The sequence below is a fragment of the Gymnoscopelus braueri genome, assembly GCF_963280865.1.
Source record: "Gymnoscopelus braueri genome assembly, chromosome: 10".
Classification (NCBI taxonomy): domain Eukaryota; kingdom Metazoa; phylum Chordata; class Actinopteri; order Myctophiformes; family Myctophidae; genus Gymnoscopelus; species Gymnoscopelus braueri.
In genome coordinates this window covers 4,498,551-4,519,996 of record NC_137611.1, presented here as the reverse complement: position 1 = coordinate 4,519,996, position 21,446 = coordinate 4,498,551, and the positions used below count along the sequence as shown (strand labels likewise).

The 21,446-nt window shown below is 43.0% G+C and overlaps 1 protein-coding gene across 1 annotated transcript in view; it reads left to right on the top strand.

Annotated features, from left to right (window-relative positions):
- LOC308094432 (uncharacterized protein) overlaps positions 1-21,446 on the top strand; it is a 101,249-nt gene that overhangs the window by 76,619 nt on the left and 3,184 nt on the right. The window contains exons 21-22 of the mRNA XM_080441082.1: positions 5,696-5,853; positions 17,043-17,174. Coding sequence (XP_080297208.1) covers positions 5,696-5,853; positions 17,043-17,174 — 290 coding nt within the window. The remainder of the gene's footprint in view (positions 1-5,695; positions 5,854-17,042; positions 17,175-21,446) is intronic.

The following is a 21,446-nucleotide window of genomic DNA, read 5'->3' as shown; positions in this document are numbered from 1 at the left end:
TAAATGCTAGAAACGACTCAAACGACCCAAAGAGTACATTTCCCATGAACGCGGCTACTGTAGGGACAGTGATTTCTGACCCAGAAGTGTAGTTTTTAAGACTTTTAATTAAGGCATAATTCATTCAATTCTCTCCAGAAACAGGATGTATCAAATATGAAAGAATATCATAAACGATGCAGAACCACCCCCCTGACAGAATCGCCGGGGTGGTGTGCTTATGTTTGGAACACAGTTCTTATATGACGTGATCTAAGATTCCCCTATGAGGTTTTCAACACAAAAAAAAATTCTACCTTGGCAGAATTCGATGCGTTAACTCGTCCATGGCAGTCAAAGAGTTAATCAACTACACCTCTTCTGGCCAGGTTCTTATCGTCTCCTCTCCTCCAAGTCTGTAGAGGGTGCTGATTTTTAAACTGGGGGGACGTTATTTTTAATGACGCGCACAGGCACGCTCCAACCAGCATTAACCTATGAAATATTCCTTTTATTTTGATGCTTTGTTCATTTAGTTAGGTTTATGTTTGCAGAAGTAGTTTTATTTATTTTTTGTTTTTGTTTTCTTTGTAACTTTTCCAAAGAGTGCCTTGATTTATAAAACCTAAGAAAGAAAGGTAGGATAATAGAATGCATATATATAGGCTATTAAAGGGATATTTCACTTTAAAAAAAAAAAAGGGTAATTTTATCATCTACTCAGGCTTTTGTGAGCCCCCCAGACTGTTCTTAAGTTGCTTGATTTAGTATTTAGATATTTGATAATCATTTTATCAGACACGCCCCCTTCCTATACAAACCCATTATAACTTCAAACTACATTTTAACCTGTTAGATTCATCAAAAACACCCGTCCTTGGTTCTGCTGACTCATCTTGCCCTCCTAATACGTGTGGGGGCCGTGTTTTTTCGATAACTTTTTTCATTTATTTTATTTAATTTTGTTATTGTATTACATTTTTTTCATTTTCCCAAAAAAATATTTAAAATAAATGAAAAAAGTTATGGAAAAAACACGGCCCCCTCGCGTATTAGGAGGGCAGGGTGAGTCACCAGAACCAAGGACGGGTGTTTTTGAGTTTGAAGTTATAATGGGTTTGTATAGGAAGGGGGCGTGTCTGATAAAATGAATATCAAATATCTAAATACTGAATCAAGCAACTTAAAAACGGTCTGGGGGGCTCACAAAAGCCTGAGTAGACGATACAATTACCAAAAGTTTTTTTGAAAGTGAAATATCCCTTTAACCTGTGATTGTGAAAACAAAAACGAAGATGGACGCTGATACGATTAGGCTATCCTCCTGACTACATCTTGTGAAATGAGTTTGATCTTTCACTCCACTGCCCTCGCTACACCAATGCATTTGAATAGAGAGACTAGACTCTCTATTTGGGTTGGGTTGCACATCTGATGGGGTGTGAAGTGTCTTTATCTGCTGGCTCTTGTTTTCCTACAGCCTACCAACAACTAATCTACAGACGCTACTAGCTACCCGCCTGACCTACTGTTATGCAGAATACGAATCGAGTGGAACGCATTCACGTGTTTACGCCCGTGCACATCCATGCATGTGCATGCGCGTGCTCCTGCTCAAAAGACTGGTGGGACGGCATGGTACCGCGTGCAATGACCAATGCAACACTGGTGACAAAGCCCAAGGACATTGGACATGATAGCACATACAGTACATAAAGACCCCTACAGGCTTATTAAGATGCAATGTAATTAACTGCATGGTACCACCTTCTATGAAGCCCATAATGCACTGTGGACATATCATTGTCTCCGCCAGGTCTAAGGCGCGGCCGAGACTATGTCTTTGCCCCTTGTCCGTCCGTCCGCATATCCGTGTGTCCATGTGTCTGTCCGTCCATCCGTCTGTGGACAGCTATTTTTTGGCATACACGCATACACGTACGTACAGTCACTATCCAACCACGATTCCATTAGACAAATGAGGCTGGAATGTTTGCACTCACTTTGCGTTCATAGTCATAGTCCCCAACTCATCAGCTCAGTCCCGAACTGATCGAACATTACGATGTTAATTTCGTAGACTAAAACTATGACGAAAAATATTGGTCGACTACCTTTTTTCACTGATGAAAACGCAATAAAAATTAAGCTATGATGATTAAAGGGATAGTTCACCCCAAAAATGACTTTTTTGTCGCATTCCTAAGCCAATAATTTCATGTCCGGTGGAAAGATGCTAATGTCTCCGGTAGGAGACTCAAAGTGTCAACTTTGAGTCTCCTACCGGATCCGCTCCGGTCATCAAATTATTGGCTTAGGAATGTGAGAGAAGAAAAAAAACCTCAAGGCTCCATGGGTTGAATAATCGATAGAAAATAAGTCATTTTGGGGGTGAACTATCCCTTTAAAACTAAGACTAAATATATTGACAATTTCGTTAACAAATAAAAACTATACTAAAATGGACTAGTGGAGAAAAGATCCAGTAGAACTAAAAGACAAGTCATTTTATGTTGGGTTGCGCTTGGAAAATAGAAGATCTACAAGCTTTGATTGATTGATTGATTGATTGATTGATTGATTGATTGAAGCACTTTATTTAGAAAGACATGGAAACAGCACATGGAAGTACAATTCACAATACAAGGTCCTCTAAACTGGATCGCTCATAAAAGCACAATGGCTTATTTAAAATGAGATCCCCACGCACTCAAATCATGATGATATTTAAGAAAACAAACAGATATACACAACTATGCAGAACGTCATACAATCAGCTTACAGGTTACTAGTATGAAAAACAAGAAATATATACAATAAACAGTTCGAGGAGGGGGGGGGGGTAGGTTAAGACTTTGACAGGGGCCAGTTTGGAATTGCAGCCTCCTGTATGTGTTTTTAGGGCTGTTTTAACACATTGGGTGCCAGAGGTTTATTAAAATATTATACGTTGAGTGCCTGCATTTCTTCCATCCACTTGCGTTATACGTTTCGTGCTGTAGAAGCCCCGACGCGGAAGTGCATGTAAACAAAGCGTGCGTGCGAGACGGCGGAGGGTCCCGACTAACGCCTGGAACAATAATATTTCTAACGCGATCCTCCATTGCAGCGTGATCGCCGATCGAAAACGGCTCGTTTCCACCACGTTAAAAAGAAATGGAGATATTAAGCTTTTAGTCAAGGCGATAACATTGAAAACGCCGACCGGAAGGATTTTTGACATGGAGCCACATCCAGCCTCTTCTTCTCAGAAACTCCTTGGGTGATGTCAAAGTTTCGTTTTAGCGCCCCACGTGGCCCACATGTATAAAAATAGAATTGGGTCAAAAACGGTCCGGACCGTTTTCGGCACTTCTCGTTTGGATCCTCAAAAACGGTCCGGACCGTTTTTGGCATTCAATGTGTTAAAAGTGAGTAGGGTTTTACACTCCTTTACTCCTTTTGGTAGGGCATTCCACATTTTTGTTGTATAGCATGAGAACGGGTTCATTCCCTTGTTTGTGCCAAATCTGGGTTGAACATGATCAGTGGAGCTTCCTCTGGTGTTGTGATTGTGGACTTCATTAACGTTTTTGAAGTATTTAGACAGGTACATGGGTATCCCAATGTTGTGATGTATCTTGTAGACCAGGCCCATTGCAAGTTGCCGTACTCTGTCCTCAACCCAGAGCCATCCAACCCTAGCAAAATGAGCAGGGGTTAGATGGGTTGTATGTTTGAGGCCAAGAAGTAGCCTTACTAGCTTGTTTTGGGTTGTATGGAGCCTTGTTTTTAAGGCCTTAGTGGTGTTGTGATACCATGAGAAGCACGCATAGTCAAAATGACCTTCGATGAGGGCCCCTGTAAGAGAGTCTTCAAGGTATTCTTACTGACTAGAGAAAAAACGTGTTCTTTGATTGACCTTTTTGATTACTCTTTCTGCCATTTTATCACCGGAGAGGTTTGCCTCCAAGATGGAACCCAGGTAGGTAATTTCCTCCTTTCTTGTGATAACATCATCCCCCGCTTTGATTGTGAAGCTCTCAGCCTTGCTAAGGTTAACAGTAGACCCAAAGAGAATGGATTCAGTTTTACCCAGGTGTAATGATAGTTTGTTGTCGGAGAGCCAGATGCGGATCGTGTCGAGTTCAGAGCTGAGAGATTTTTCAACCTGCAGCCTGTCCCTGTCCGAGACCAGCAGAGCCGAGTCATCTGTGAACAGGAACAGGTTGCAGTCGCAAGCTGATGACATATCGTTCACATATATCAGGAACAGTAACGGTCCTAGTATGCGGAACGCCACAACTCACTGTGGCGGGGGGGGACAGGGTTCCGTTCACTTCCACCACCTGTTCCCTCCCCTCCAGGTAGGAGCTCATCCAGCTCGCTTTTTTGATTGATTGATTGATTGAAATTTTTATAAGGCAAAAGAATGTAAAACAACACAGTTACATTTAATACTTTTGACTAAAAGGTTCGACCAAAAAAGTCCTTGCGGACATATAGTAGCAACCAAACAGTTCAAATCAACATAAAAAAACTGAGAAAAAAAAACCACTATGTACAAAAAAGCATCATGAAAAATAAAATAGAAATATATATACAAAAAAAAGGGGAGGGGGGTCGTCTGTCTACGCTGACGTATCATCGAAACCTATTGCTTTTAGCTTATCATTTATGATTGTGTGATTAACAGTGTCAAAGGCCTTCTGGATGTCCTGCATGACCATGCCGCAATATTTGCCCTTGTCAACCTCTTGTTTGATATAGTCGTTCAAATAGAGAAGGCATGTGTCAGTGGAGTGGGATTTTAGGAAGCCAGATTGGAGTTTGTAAATTAGATTTTTATCTAGATTTTTATCTCACAATGTGTCGCGCTGTGACGTGTTTGTAGCTTGTAGATCGGCTATTTTCAGCATGCAACCAAGTGTAAAATCAGCTATTATGACACCATCAAGGCACCGCCAAAATACATTTGTGTCTGTAGATTCATATTTAGTCGACTAAAACTAGACTAAAACTAAAACTTTTCAGATGACTAAAATATGAATAAAACTAAATGACATATTATTCAAGAGACTATGACTAAAACTAAATCACAATTTGCTGTCAAAATTAACACTGATTACGAACAAGCCCGAACCAGGTCTATGGTCACGAAGATTATGTTTTCCTCTGTTCCCGCTTCTCCCTCACATGATTTAACTTCTACTGCACTCCTTTCAAGAATAACATCCTTGGGTGGCAGAGAATGTTGTCCCTTGAAAGAGAGAAGCTTTTCTCTTGTGTACTGGAGGTACGCTCCCTGCGCATCACGCACCAATCCAGACTGTCCCCACGGCGCGTCCATCCGCTTCTACCCCAATCTTCCCTGGAAAACCACTGAAAAACACAGACGGTTCTCCCCACGTCCTGTGTCCAGTGACCAAATCCAGGGGTTCGCTTTTCTCCCCACGTCCTGTGTCCGTGACCAAATCCAGGGGTTTGTTTTTCTCACACAGTGCTGTGCGTCCCAATGTTGTGTCTCCAATGTTTACATCGGCCGACACCATCGTCCTATTGTTTTAACGACCCCCCGGCTGGGCTGTTCCATCAGAAACGGTTACAAGAAACAAAAGCAAAACGTTTTTGCCAAAACAGGCAATTACAGAGACCTAATGTGACCTCTGCTACTTACAGTATATATCTATCTGATTTGAAAGAAGATTGACTTTTATTTAACATAATGTTTGTTCAGTGACAGGTCCAAGGACATGCAGGTGGTCTTGGGGGGAGTGGACCTTATGAGACAGGAAGCCTATGACCAGGTCATCACTGTGGTGAGAGCCATCGATCACCCGGATTACAGGAAATCAAAGTTCGCTGATGGTACCAGCGCTATTCATAGTGATATTGGTGAGGCCATGAATTGACATATGACACAACATGATTAACTGTCAAGCCAGTTAGCATTCTGAATGTATTGATAACTATGGGGAAATTAAACAATGTTGTTCAACATTGGCTCAGGCAGTGAGGTAAACAATTGCAGAATGTGGTTCAGGCCAGGTAAATGAGCAGATTTTAGGTGATTGTCTCTTTTTTAATGACATTAACGTCTCTCTTGGAGGTACTATAGAACAGTGGTTCCAATCCAATCCACTTTATTTATAGAGCACATTTAAAACAACAGCGTTGAACCAAAGTGTTGAACATTCAGTAACAAATATATTCTGAAAATCCTAAGAGTAAAAACAATACACTACGGGGACTACTGATGGAAATTTGCTTTCTTGCTAAATCTGGTGTATTTGCACGGTATCTTATGTGTGGTGTTCATTTATATGCCCTGTCCCGTCTAAATAAACATATAAATAAATGAAAAATAACAGAGTACCTACAGTATAGCGTGTCAGTGGAGGTGTTACATTTCTTTCATCTGCAGAGTACTCTCTCTGTCTTTTATTGTCTCTGTGGTCCTTTGAGTGCTTTAAACTCAGGAAACTATAGGTTACTATCGTAACCCTGTGTTACAACCCCCTGTCTAGGGTAGGGGAGGTGACATGATAATGGAGGACAAAGTCGCTTTCAAAAATGAATTGATTTTATTTTCCTTTTTTTGTGCAGAGATTTCAAGCTTTTTTTCCACAAGTGCAAAAACTTACCCCCTAACCTAAACCTAACCAAAATAAAAAATATACAATTGCTAAACTTACTTACCTAACAGAAACAAACAAGGAAGTGGTTAAACCAAATAAAAAGACCAAACACCCCTACAAGGCGAGTGAACAGATAAATACAATAATGAATGAAAAGGTGCAAATATATACAGAACAACCTTAACTCAAAATAAGGATTGGAAAGCAACAGGTTTAACTATAAGGTAACTGAAGATCAAACAAAGTAACTGAAATAAGTCAAAGGTAACTGAAGGTCAAACAGAGTAACTGAATGAGTCAAATGTAACTGAAGGACAAAGGAATAAACAGGCTACATGGGTTCGGGGAGACAGAGGGACAGAATCTCTGCTTGCTCTCCCCAAAGGCTGGACCTGTCAACCTGGACAGCTTGAAGTCAATCAACCACTCACTCACACACACCAGCACCACACTCAGTCTCACAGCTTTCACCAGTCATGACCTTATATGGAATACAGAGAAACAACAATATAATGTAAGCCACACATAGCACAGAAATATACCAAAATATAACCACACACAAAATAACCATACGGCTAGGGCCGTAACATCCCGGTTATATGAAATACAAAGCGAGAGGTCTCGCCATGGGAGAGTGCCCTCTAGCAGTGCGAACACAGAAGCATTATCTTGATAAACTTCCAGACAGGAAACTCCCTGGCTGGATGCTGATTTGTTCCCCTGAAGCGGAGGTCCCGCCCACCGCCCTATATAACCAGGGGACGAACAACCACTCAGTCCTTCAGAATAAGAGTCCTCTTCTCGTCACAGAAACAAGAAGGGGGTCCTTGCGAGACCTCTCGCTTCATATTTCATATAACTGGGGTTACGATAGTAACCTATAGTTATATTTTAATACTCCGCTCCAGGTCTCGCCATGGGAGAGAATTTGATAAACTCCCTGATTGTAAATTCCGAAGTTTCAGAGCTTCCAGCTCAAGGTATGTCAAATGCCTGGAAGTGACAACTAGGATCGTACCTGCCACTGACCTAGTTGCATAAACCTGACAAGGTTTAAAGGCGAAAGCCCAGACCGATATATCACAGGCATCTCTAGACAGAGCCCAAGATGTTGCCATTTCTCTTGTGGAGCGTGCCCTCAGGAGTAGGCCAAAGAATGGCCCGCACAGTCCAGTGGGAAAACTTTAGGCAAAAAAAAGATTTTCCACGCATGTAGTGACGTCGTTCGGGGACGTCCCGGGACGTTAGCCACCTCTGATAAGGTCTCATGTGTGGCCTCCTTCGTCAAACAACGAAATGGCAGAGGGCACGAGACCTGCTATCCTCCTGTAGGTTGTGCGTGTGACCTTGTGGCCCACTCAGAACCGTGCCAGGCATGACTGTACTTAGGAGAGACATGGCAGTCATCATGTTGAAAACCTTTAGACACTGATTGAGGGCAATGAGGGCTCTCAGGTCCGGTGTCAGACACAGCCCCCCCCCCCCCCCCCCATTTCTTTTTTCACAACAACATTATGCGTATAATGTATGGTGTGTAAAGGTTACCCCTCGGTCGGTGAGCATGTCCACCCCGGGAAATGGGGCCCTGCGTCAGAACCCAAGCTCCTGACGTGAGAAGGGGTCATATGTAGGACGGCCGACTAACTCTGTGCGGAGTAGGAGGCCTCGCTTGTGTCTTCTCCCCACGTCCCTGTGGTGGAAAAGCTTGCTAGGCTTATACCAACCAGAGAGAAAAACAACACAACGTGGGGAGTTTTTTTTTTTGTGTTTTTTTTGGGGGGTACAGTTAATCGTAGCCTGCGAAAACGTGTCACAAACAGCAGCTCGTGAGGCAGGTCAGTAGTGGTGTAGTCCTTGGGTCAGCTAGTATCATGTGATGCTGGGTGGCAGCGTGCGACGAACAACATAGTATGGGCAACCAATACTGCCATGCTCATCCAGCGTTTAGCTTGAAGCTAAAGGCTAGTGTGCAAAACGTGTCGCCAGCGGGGGCTTTGTTGAGCCTACCGGTGGCGACGCGCCAGGCCAGTTACTGTGCCTGGTGACAACATGCAGCATGCAAGTGTACTGCTACCGGGAGTGTCCAGGACTACACATGATGTGCAAAACGGCGGGAGCCCCCCAGGCTCATCGGTGGTAGTGCGCCATGCCAGCTGGTTGCACAGCACGCTAGTCGGTGATGTGCAGAGCTGCCTAGAGATAAAAACCCACAGGAGCGGAACGCCGGTGTGTTCGCCTAGTGTTAGCTCGGGGCTAGGAGGTCACCTCCGGGAGGGGCCACTTGAAGCATAGGGTGCTGCCGTGTTTACCTGGTGTAAGCCTGTAGCATGCTACGGTTGTCCAGCGGGAGCTCTGAGGTTCACTGTCGGTAGCGTACTCGGCCAGCTGGTAGCCCTTGGTGCAAGCTGGAGGCATACAGAGCCGTCCCTGAGGCCAAACACACGACGAGCTGGGGACGCTGGCGTGTTTGTTCAGTCGTTAGCTCAGTGGCTAAGAGGCCACCCCGTGGGGAAGGAACACACGCTGATGTGTCTACCCGGTGTTAGCTTTTGGCTAACGGTCGCCTGTCCCGCAGGTCCGTGGCCTCTCTGGTCCTGGTCCGGCGTCCTAGAGCTGCGGGGGCCGTGCCCATGTCGTGCATATAAGGCTTGTGATCCGGCGAGGGCCCGTCGAGAGGAGTGGAAACTCACCTGTACTGGAAGCGGAGACCTGCGTCTTGTCTTCAGTCTTGTTTCCCACTCAATGGTTGGCTTGTAGCTAACTTGACGGCGCACGAAGTGCGGTGCAGTGAAGTGGAACGCGGGAAGTCACTATTAGCTCCAGGCTAATGAGCGCTACGCGGGTAGGCTGGTTAGCAGTTGCGAAGCTCGGAGGCACTGTTAGTTCAAGGCTAAGTGTGCTACATGGTTAGGCTAGCTGAGCTGCGGCGAAGCTCTGAGTTACCGTTAGCTCGGGGCTAACAAGTGCTATGTGGCCAGGCTGGCTGAGTCAGCAGTGCTAACGGTTGCGGTCAGGGCTACCGGTATTTGCTGGGAGCGAGCGTCAGGGCTTAGCTCTGGAATACTAACGACCAGGTGGCGTTTGGGCGGGTCCTACACCTGGTCCCGGGAGTCATGCTCTTGGTTCAGCCTCTGGGGCGCTCACCAAGGAGTCGGTGGGACGTGAGCTTGGCTCTGGACAACAACAACTCACTCCAACAACTCACTCCGATCGTGGTTGGCGATATTCTTGCCGGGTTAGCTTTGGTAGCTAGTAGGACGCAACACATGGAGTCAGGGCTAGCGTGGGCCAACCGAACTACAGTATGAGCTAGCCGTCCGTTGAGCTAGCTTCTTGGCAGCTAGGAGGACTTGGTTCCGACTTGGTTCCGGACGCCATGCTCTTAGCGTTGGCCTCTGGGGCTTCGACTAAGGCCTGCGTGGGGGTTGGGATAACTTCTGACTAGGATAACTCAGGAAAGGCTTTGCCAATCACAAGTTTCCCGTCGAGTTAGCTTTGGGAGCTAGTGGGCCGCAAAACGTGGAGTCAATTCTACCCTGCGGGTGCAGCCGAGCAACAGAGGTGAGCTAGCCAAAGGAGCTATCACACGTTAGTCACTTGCTAGCTTCCGTGCTAACAAGTGCTATTAGGCTAGGCTGTGGTTAGCAAGCTAATGGTTATCGATGAAGCTAACTAGAGGGCGCTCTCCCATAGCGAGACCTCGAGCGGAGTATTAAAATATAACGTGTTGTTTAAATAACACAACTGGAGTTGGACACACCCCCTGTGTTATAGAGCATGCTCTGTAGATTGTCTGATTAGGTTCCTAAAGGTTCTTATACACTGGAAATGTGACAAATAATGATCAGAAAATGTATCTGCAAATATTTCACAACAATTAATTTGATGACAGAGTCAAGACATATGAACTAGTTCACAGAGTCAAGAAATATGAACTAGTTCACAGAGTCAGAACATCTGAACTAGTTCATAGAGGCAGGACATCTGAACTAGTTCACAGAGTCAGAACATCTGAACTAGTTCACAGAGTCAGAACATCTGAACTGGCGCCCCATAGCCCTCACTCCCATAGTCACTCCCACCCAGACATTGGGAGTGGCTGGTCGTACTTCCTCCACACTGAGTCTCAGCATGTGGGCACTACAGGGCTGTGTCCTCAGCCCTCTCCTGTACTCCCTGCACACCTACGACTGCGTGGCAACTCAGACATCAAACCATGTCGTGAAGTTTGCTGACAACACGGCAGTGGTGGGACTGATCTCTGGCGGCAACGCGTCAGCCTACAGGGAGGAGTTGGCCACCTTGGAGCAGTGGTGTATGGACTATCACCTCTCACTGAATGTCAGAAAAACCAAGGAGATTGTTGTGGATTACAGGAAGAAGAAGGATGAGCTCCCACCTGTTACCATCAATGGCTCAGCGGTAGATAGGCCGAATCGTCAACAACGACGAGTCTGACTATAGAGAGGAGATCAACTCACTGGCACTCTGGTGCCGGGAGAACAACCTCTCTCTTAACGTCGACAAGACCAAAGAACCGATCGTGGACTTCAGGAGGCCGCGGAGAGACCATGCGCCCATGCTCATCGACTGTGCTGCAGTGGAAAGGGTCAGCGAGTTCAAGTTCCTCGGAGTACACATCGAGGAGGACCTCAAATGGGAGACGCACACCACACACGTGAGGAAAAAGGCTCAGCAGCGACTGTACTGGCTCCGCCGCCTGAAGAAGCTCGGAGTAGGACATCGCATCCTCAGGCTGTATTACAACAGTTCTGTTGAAGGCATCCTAACAGGCTGTGTCACGGCCTGGTACGGGAACTGCACTGCCCGAGAAAAGATCAGCCTACAACGAGTAGTGCGATCGGCAGAGCGGATAATGGGAATCGAGCTCCCAGCGCTCCAGGAACTGTACAAAAAGCGGTGCGTGGTCAAAGCCAAGCGCATCATCAAGGACAAGCACCACCCAAGTCACAGACTGTTCAAACCCCTACAACGACCGCGACCGGGCAAGGGGCTCTACCGCAGTATCAAGAGTTCCACCACCAGGTACTGGTGCAGTTTTAATCCGGCTGCTGTCAGAATGCTGAATGGGGCATAAGCCTGAATGAGGCATAGGCCTTGTTCAGCAGCCTGACAACAGGCGGTGCAGACTTTTCTGGCTCTTCCTGAACACACCTGTGGATTATACCAGGGACAATGACTTGGACTTAGCTCCCCCTCGGACACACCTGTGGACTACACCAGGTACAAATGACTTTTTGTTGCACTCCCTCATGGAACTACTTGCGGATTATACTAGGGTCTGTCCACGCACTGACCTTTTGCACCTTAATCCCATGTATAACGCACTGACTTTTTTTGTCTTTTTATTGTGCTCTTTTCCTCTAAGCACCTTAACGTCCATATGTATATCATGCACAGTATAAGTATAACATGCACAGTATACATACATTGCTGCTATGCTCAGGCACCTTAGTTTTTTTTTTGTTTTTTTTATTATCTCAGGTACTTTGTAAATATGTAGATAACTTGTCTGGCCTTCTGTTGCTCTCTTGTTTTGATCTCCTTCCCACTTGCCCCCCACCCCCTCTTCTTCTCCCCCCCCCCCCCTCTTCTTTCTATGGAAACTAACGTTGCGATGGGAACGATGTACAAAAACGAATTTCACCCACTTTTTTACCTTGTAAACCTGTGATGTGACAATAAAACTGATTCTGATTCTGATTCTGGAGAGGGTCGCCATCTTCAAATACCTGGGGTGAATATTGAGAAGGACCTGACTTGGAACTGCCATGACACTGCAGTCATCAAAAAGGCCCAACAGCGCCTGTATGGACTCCGACGCCTGAAGAAATTTGACCTGAGGCCTCACACCATCAGGGACTTCCACAGCCTGAGACCCACACCATCAGGGACTTCTACAGCCTGAGACCCACACCATCAGGGACTTCTACAGCCTGAGACCCACACCATCAGGGACTTCTACAGCCTGAGACTCACACCATCAGGAACTTCTACAGCCTGAGAGACTCACACCATCAGGAACTTCTACAGCCTGAGACCCACATCATCAGGGCCTTCTACAGCCTGAGACCCACATCATCAGGGCCTTCTACAGCCTGAGACCCACATCATCAGGGCCTTCTACAGCCTGAGACCCACATCATCAGGGCCTTCTACAGCCTGAGACCCACACCATCAGGGACCACCATCAGGGACTTCTACAGAGGCACGATAGAGAGCCTCCTGACAGGCAGCTGTACGGACAGAGACAGTAAGGCACTGAGGAGAGTTGTTCGCACTGCAGAGAACATCAGCGGGTGTGAACTGCCTAGTCTGGAGGACCTCTACACTCAGAGCTGTCTAGTCTGGAGGACCTCTACACCCAGCACCAGAACTGGAATTTCGTCATTTTAGGGCCAAGGCCACTTGGCCTTTGGTGTTGTAAATTGTTTGAGGGCAAAAAGGCCAAATGCCAGGGCAGGAAGGCCATCAAATAAAACAATTATTTTTAAATCCACCGAAATAATGAATTTAACTTGAAGGTTAAAGGGTTAGTTCAGATTTTTTGAGTATTTTCTGTAGGAAATACTTACCATTAATGTAGTGGTTGCAAAGGTATTAATTGATTGCCCGAGTCCCGTGGTCAGAGTTATGGTCCGGTTCTGATAAATATGAAGTAGTTCCGGTAGATTAGTAGATTTGGTGGGGGCCGCTCATTAAAAATAAATTAATTAAAAAAACTAGTGTCATTTGTATTGTTGACCTATTTCTACCATATAGAGCAGGTTTCGTTCAATTTCGACTCCTCTGTCACATGGTACTAATGTTTGTGTCCAGAATCACTGCGCCGCGGCAGCCTACTCACGCACAAAATATGTGACGGGCAATCAATTAATACCTTTGCAACCACTACATTAATGGTAAGTATTTCCTACAGAAAATACTCAAAAAATCTGAACTAACCCTTTAAGGATGATTTAATTTTGATATAGTACAAGAATAGTATAACTATATATGAAATATAACCCATTTATTTCACAAAATCATTGCCTATTGGTCTTTTCACTATTTCAAATATAGTATTTCTTAATTATTAATAATTATAGTTTGTAGATTGGCTATTTTTACCATTTCAAATGTTTTTTAAATAATAACTTTTTTTTCCACCCAACAGCTACAATATATAGCCTATATATGGTTCTGTATCAGTATATGAGTCCCTTTTAGAAAATGTCATTCTAATTGGCTACTATGAATTTCATGGGCCTGGGTAGGTCAACCTGGCCTGGTGGGGATCTGCCCTGTTGTGTGCAGCAGCAGAACAGGTGAACGCAATTAACTTAAATGAGGAGCTGCGCACCAAAAACGGGCTTAAACAATGTAAAACTGTCACATTCTAGCTGCTGAAATAAACTTCCCATTTGGATCATTGTTGACAAACAAACAGAACATGGATATTGTTTGCAAAAGGATTATTTATTTTTTATTTATTGTCCATCAGAGTGGTGAGGTGAGGTCACAGCTTCTCTCTACTCTTGTATGATATTGATAGCCTAAACTTTTAATTTGTTTGCACTTTGCAGTTATTAATTTCTAATGCTTGCTGGATATTAAGACTCATACTTTTGGGATTTTGGCTGTATGTCAAATGTATTAATCTATATTTTGTTGTTGATCAACGTTGCGCATGTGTACACTGCGCTGTCACTGACAATCAATGAGACAGACAGCTGTTATGCAGTTCAATTATTCTACTGGGTAGTTCTAGTAAAATGGTAGTTTGAACGTTCTAAAAGACAAGTGTAGGGTAAATGAATGATGATAAAAAAAATCTGGGCACATCGCACGAATACTCTCTCTCTCTCTCTCTCTCTCTCTCTCTCTCTCTCTCTCTCTCTCTCTCTCTCTCTCTCTCTCTCTCTTGCTCTCTCTCTCTTGCTCTCTCTCTCTCCCCTCTCTCTCTCCCCCCTCTCTCTGTAAAAAGCGCTGCTTGGCTTCCGGGCATTTTAACCCTTCCATTGTGTTAGGGTCATTTTTGACCCGTTTTCAAGTTTAAATAGGTAAAAAGTACCCTTTACATTTCTTTATTGGAACGAGGCTCCATGATATCCTCAGAAATAGCCATTTTAGCCAATTATTTATCATAATTTTTAATTAATTCTCTATAAAAAAAGTGACACTTGTGGTGTTAGGGTCCGAAATGACCCGGCAGAGAAGTGTGGCTCAATTCCCCCCAAATTGTCAATATTCAATGTTTACATGTTTGAGAGTGAGAGAGACTTGTCCTCAATTAGCATTTGCTATCAGGAGTAAAATAAAGTTTGAGTTTATGAAAAATAAATGACTTTTTACCTTCTATGGTATACGGGTCAAAAATGACCCTAACACCACTAGTGTCACTATTTTTAATAATATTTACATTTTTTAAAGTTAAAAAACGAAGTATTTTTTTATATATATTTTTTTGGAAGTGTGTTCTAATTATTATTCTTAATTATTATATTATAGCTAGATAACATCATTATCCATTGCCTTCATTATAGGAAATGTTTACATTTTTATAATAGAAAACGAGATATGTTGAAAGATGAAACCTTAACCCTAACCCAACATAATATTTTAAAAAGTGTTTACATGGATATGAATACATTACAAGTCAGCTATGAGGTGGGAGAAAAAAATAATTATTTTTTGAGTATTTTGGGCTGATTTAAATCACGGGTCAAATTTGACCCGCTAACACCACAAGTGGATGCAGTTTTCTAACACAATGCAAGTAAGCTGGAATATAGGCTCGAAATCAAACCTACCACAGGTTATGTGCAGCGTTTCACTTGTGATTTGACAGGAAGATAGGGGAAACGGTGAAATCAGCATGGGCAGTGCAGGCGGGGGGCATCAAGGCCACTGTGGCCGGAGGGCATGTCATTTTTCAAGGGGGACACGGCCAAAGAGAGGGGCAACGAGGGCCATGGCCGACGTGGCCGCTGTGAAATTTCTGCCCTGCCTAGCACTGTCTAGTCTGGAGGACCTCTACACCCAGAGCTGTCTAGTCTGGAGGTAGAGCTCTTCACGGTCCGGAACCGAAATGGAAATGTTAAATCTGATCCAATTCCGACCCGTTCTGAAAAAAATAACAAAAGCAAACTAGTGGACCCGTGACAGTTTCGTCCGATTCCAACCGACTTTTCTTTTTTTTACGGACCCGGACCCTAATTGGACTGGTGAAATTTGTTCCGAAACCCGATTATTTCCGAGATTTTACAGACCCCGACCCTGCAGACACCCCTTCAAAAAAGCGCATATGAAACAATACAAAAATAAATAAATATTCACAGAGGTACTAATGTAATATGTGTGACAAAAGCTTTTCTTTGTAAATAAATGTGGACTCTATGAAATAATAGCAGACCTATTGACCACTGACCATTTTATGATTCAATCTTAGCTTTCACCTCGTTCATTGAGGACAACGGTGTCAGAGGAATCCATGAAATGCACGCCGGTGTTTTCGAATCAGCCTGGCAGCTGGCTTGCCTTGCAGTACGGTGCGCATCAGTGGTGTAAAGTAACTAAGTACATTTACTCAAGTACTGTACTAATAGACGATCTACAAGCTCACACTGCGTCGCGTCGAGTATTTCTACATTGCAGTATTGATACTTTTACTTAAGTAAACACTGCTGGTGCACAACAGCCTAAAACATCGCGCAAGATGCACAGCCATTCACATCGCTGCTGCACTAAACCTGATCCCAGGTCAGTCTAAAACATCACACACAAGTTAAACAGCACTTCATTGCGTTTATCTCCTGATTAGTGCAGCTGCGCGCACACACAGTAGGCATACTACAGGTCTTCTCGGATCGACTCTGGTATTACACATAATGATAGACAGACCCGAGTTCCGAGGTAATACTGACCGATTCCGCCCCGCCCCCGAGTGATTATGATAAAACACGGATCAGAACCGTACAGGTCTCGGGTCCTCTCGGGTATTTTTGGAATCGGGGGCCCGTGAAGAGCTCTATCTGGAGGACCTCTACACCCAGCGCTGTCTAGCCTGGAGGACCTCTACACTGTCTAGTCTGGAGGACCTCTACACTGTCTAGTCTGGAGGACCTCTACACTGTCTAGTCTGGAGGACCTCTACACTGTCTAGTCTGGAGGACCTCTACACTGTCTAGTCTGGAGGACCTCTACACCTAGTCTTGAGGACCTCTAACATTATCATCCTTAGAACCCTGTGCTCTCATTGTTAGGGCTGCAAAAAAATAAATTATACATTTAAAACATTATTAACTAAATAAAAATGATTACATACATACATTACCTTGTGTTTACCTTGCTTACTGTAAGTCACTCTGGATTAAGAGTGTCTTCTAAATGCCTAAATTGTAAATTGTAGTGAAATATGCTAATGTATAATTCTGTGTGTGTCAGCTTTACTTCAGCTGAATGTCACCTACAGTCCTCTCTGTGCCGTGGAAACCCGCTATGTTAAAACTGCCTGTCTGCCAAACCAGCGATTCCCTGATGGCAAGGAGTGTGTGGTCTCTGGATTTGGCCGCAATGGTATGTATCTATCTACACATTACCACTGGTCTGAATCACTGGTGTCATGACCGTGTCACAGTACGTTGTGCACACTGTCACGTGATTATTGTTTACGGGAGCAGTAGAGAGAAAATATCAGCGAGAGCAATAACCGGAGACGTCTCAAAAAGAAACGCTAAAGGCCCAATAAGTGAATACTTACGTTTTTTAGTAGACGAAAATGGAGAGCCAGCTATAGTGCATAAGCCAATCTGTAAGCTCTGCTCAAACAAAGTGTCGGCTAGCGATGGTAATATGTCAAATTTGTCAAATCATCTAACCAAGAGGTTCCCAACCACCGGGCCGTGAGAAGGCGACCAGGAATTCGAAGTATATGGATTGTACAAATATGAATTCCAAGTATATGGATTGTACAAATATGAATTCCAAGTATATGGATTGTACAAATATTAATTCCAAGTATAAGGATTGTACAAATGCGAATTCTCGGATGTCAGGCAGAAACCAACTATATCCAAAATATAAACTTTTCATAAAAAACAAACAAAAAAAACATGTTTTTAAAACAACACAACACTGCCTCATCAAAGTTGGTATGGTGACTTTATACATTGTAGTAGTAGGGGCGACATACTACCCGCGATTCATCAGACCATTCATTGGGCATAGGCCTACTGACCTAGCGACGGAGATGACTTATATAAAGTTAAGTTTCGGTTTCGGTCTGGACCATGACAGAGGCGCGCAGTCTCAAGCGAACTGGAGCCACGTGAGGCACCACTGAGCCAGCTAAAGCGAGCGAGAAAATGAGCATGCAAAGTGCATGAAATTCAGTGCAATCCTTTCGTGCAAAGGTGGTAGCATCACGTCGACTTTAAGTAGATCTCTCCACCAGAGACACAAAGGTTAATCTTATCTAGTCATTGTACCGTGTCGAGTGTCCGAAAATCTGTACAAGCCAACTCTGCGGCCGTTTCACTGTCTCGCCCCTAAACACGCTCGCCCCGGATTGCAACGAACGGTCTGGGGTGACCGATCTGCTCCTAAACAGGTGGAGAGCGTTTATTTGTTAAGGACGCCCATGCATTCTCCACTCCTTGCTGTAGTATATATATATATATATATATATATATATACATAATCATATATTATCACCCATTCTTGAGAATCGGGACAAAACCTTTATTTATTTAAAAATATATATATATTCCTCAATTATGCCAGGAAAATATATTTTAAAAGATCAAAGTGTTGACTATTAAATCATGTAAATGGGCCAACCTCCCACAGTTTCTTTTTTTTTTTGTGTCATCTGCATAGAATGGCATATCTGACGGAGTTGACATCTGAAAATAAAAGCTTACCAGAGCTTTCACAGCTTTCACGCCTTTTTTCAAACCCGGAAGTGAGACAGGGGACCTTAGAATATAGCTAAAACCTGTTTATGCCTGATTAAATTATGTTTTTGAAGAGATCTGACGGACACAACTTTAAAGGGCAAAACTTAAAAAACTTAAAAAACATTAAAAACTAGAAAATGTGCTCCGAGGAGCACAAGTCTCCGCCAGCAGACCCGTGCTATTTTAATAGCACGGGTCGTCTTGGTAGAACGGGTCGTCTTGGTAGAATGCGCGTGGTTTTTGGTGTTCTGCAGGGGCGACTGAATATGTAGTGTCTGCATCTAAAAGATGTTCTTCTTGAAGCAATGTGTCATATGGGAGTCGTCGTAATTGACTGGTTTGTTCAAATGCTTGTCTGTCTTCTTCATCTTCATTGTCTTGAACAGTTTCAGCAGTTGATTGGTGTGTTTGATCTATGTCAGTTTTCTCTAGTGCTACATAATGTATTTGATCAAGACGGCCAATTGTTACAGTATTAAGACTTCGGCCTTGTTGTGGGATCAATTCAACTCTATAGTCCTCTTCTGTGTTGTAGATGAGTATGCTTTCTTAGCTTTGGCCTTCTGCGCCTTTGCTTGACCAATGTTAGGTGTTCTCAAGAGGGACACACACACGCACGGACGGACGGGTGATTTGTACTGGAAGGTACTGTTCCAATCAAGACTGATTGATCCTTACCTCACTTCAAAAGTCATAAATGGCCTTTTGAAGTGACACACCTATTTATAGAATTTTATTTCGTCATGCGTCCCTCTAGCCAATCAAAGGCATTGGTGTCAACATATTGACACGTGTCACGTGGAGCTTGACCAATGTTAGCTTGGCTAGGGGCCATGCTAACACACGGCGGGACGAAGCGAAAACATACTCTTAATTTCATTCCTTCTCTCTGTTTCTTAGCTTTGGCCTTCTGCGCCTTTGCGTCTTCATCAGGTTTCAGATGCTCATTTGCTGCTTCTTTAGTTTGCATAATGGGAGTTAGTTACATTGTGTGATCTCAGCCTCCTATTTATATATTTATATTACATATTGTGATGTCACGTAAAACTGGCCAATGTTAGGTGTTCTCAGAGGAACACACACGCACGACGGGTGATTTGTACTGCAAGGTACTGTTGATAGAATGTGCGTGGTTTTTGGTGTTCTGCAGGGGCGACTGAATATGTAGTGTTTGCATCTAAAGAATGTTCTTCTTGAAGCAATGTGTCATATGGGAGTGGTCGTAATTGACTGGTTTGTTCAAATACTTGTCTGTCTTCTTCATCTTCATTGTTGTCTTGAACAGTTTCAGCAGTTGATTGGTGTGTTTGATCTATGTCAGTTTTCTCTAGTGCTACATAATGTATTTGATCAAGGTGGCCAATTGTTACAGTATTAAGACTTCGGCCTTGTTGTTGTGGGATCAATTCAACTCTATAGTCCTCTTCTGTGTTACTGTTGTAGATGAGTATGCTTTCTTAGCTTTGGCCTTCTGCGCCTTTGCTTGACCAATGTTAGGTGTTCTCAGAGGGACACACACACGCACGGACGGGTGATTTGGACTGGAAGGTACTGTTCCAATCAAGACTGATTGATCCTGTCTTACCTCACTTCAAAAACGTAAACGGCTTTTTGAAGTGACACACCTATTTATAGGATTTTATTTCGTCATGCGTCCCTCTAGCCAATCAAAGGCATTGGTGTCAACATATTGACACGTGTCACGTGGAGCTTGACCAATGTTAGCTTGGCTAACAATGTTTGCTCACACACGGCGGGACGAAGCGAAAACATACTCTCCACCTACGGCGGAGACAAAAAAGGTTGATGGGGAAATTACATTCTTACTCCTATGTTATTAATTAATACACATGGTTAGGTTTTTTTATGCTTTTAACAAAAAAAAATGTTTTAAGTTGTGAATCCTTGTCTTAGACAAGGGTGTTTTCTGGCAGAGTGCAAGTTTAGATGTAAGAAAAGGAAACCAGACTTTTTTTTCTATAAATCTTATGTAATTCATATATATAAATCCTTTAAGTATATTTTCACCAAAGCTTTTTCTAAATTATTGTGGTAATAAATAATAACTAGATGTCAGGGCCGCTTCACGGCCCTGACATCTAGTTATTACAGATCTTCGAGCGAGCAAACTGTTGTTTTTTTCTGGTCACAATGTTCATTGTAAATGTAATTCTACAATTACAACATGTTTAACACAGGTTACAAACACCCCAAAAAAAATATATAGCAAAAAAGTTTAAAATCATTTTTTTATGGACAATTTTTTTTCTTACGAATTAAAATATTTTTCTTACAAATACAAAAAAAATTTTTACGAAGACAAATCTTTCATTTACGAATACAAATCTTTTATTTACGAATACAAATCTTTTTTTTACGAGTATAAATTATTTTTACGAAGACAAATCTTTTTTTACGAATGCTAAATTTGTTTACAAATACAAAATCTTTTTACAAGTACGAAATAATATTGGCATTGATATAAGTAAAAAGCATGAGGTATAGTCAGACATTGTACAGCTTGGAATAGCTTGATGAACAAAAGAATTGTAGCTCAATAAATTAAAAAGATGTACAGATCTAACATAATAGATAAATATAGAATATTAGTATACTATGTAATATGAAATGTATTTTATATAAGTATATATATTATGTGCCATATTATTTGACTATGACATGGAATATACTTGACTGATATTGTATATTAGAAAACCAGAAGGTTGGTTTCTGTTTTCTTTTTCTGTTCTAGAAATCCAAGTGATCTCTTGTTGTTGTTTTATATATATATATATATTATTATTTTTGTTGTTTTTTGTCTTTTTGTTTTTTTTTCTCGTTTATATAGTCTGTTATATTTGTTTGTTGTTGTCTCTGTTGTTTTCAATTG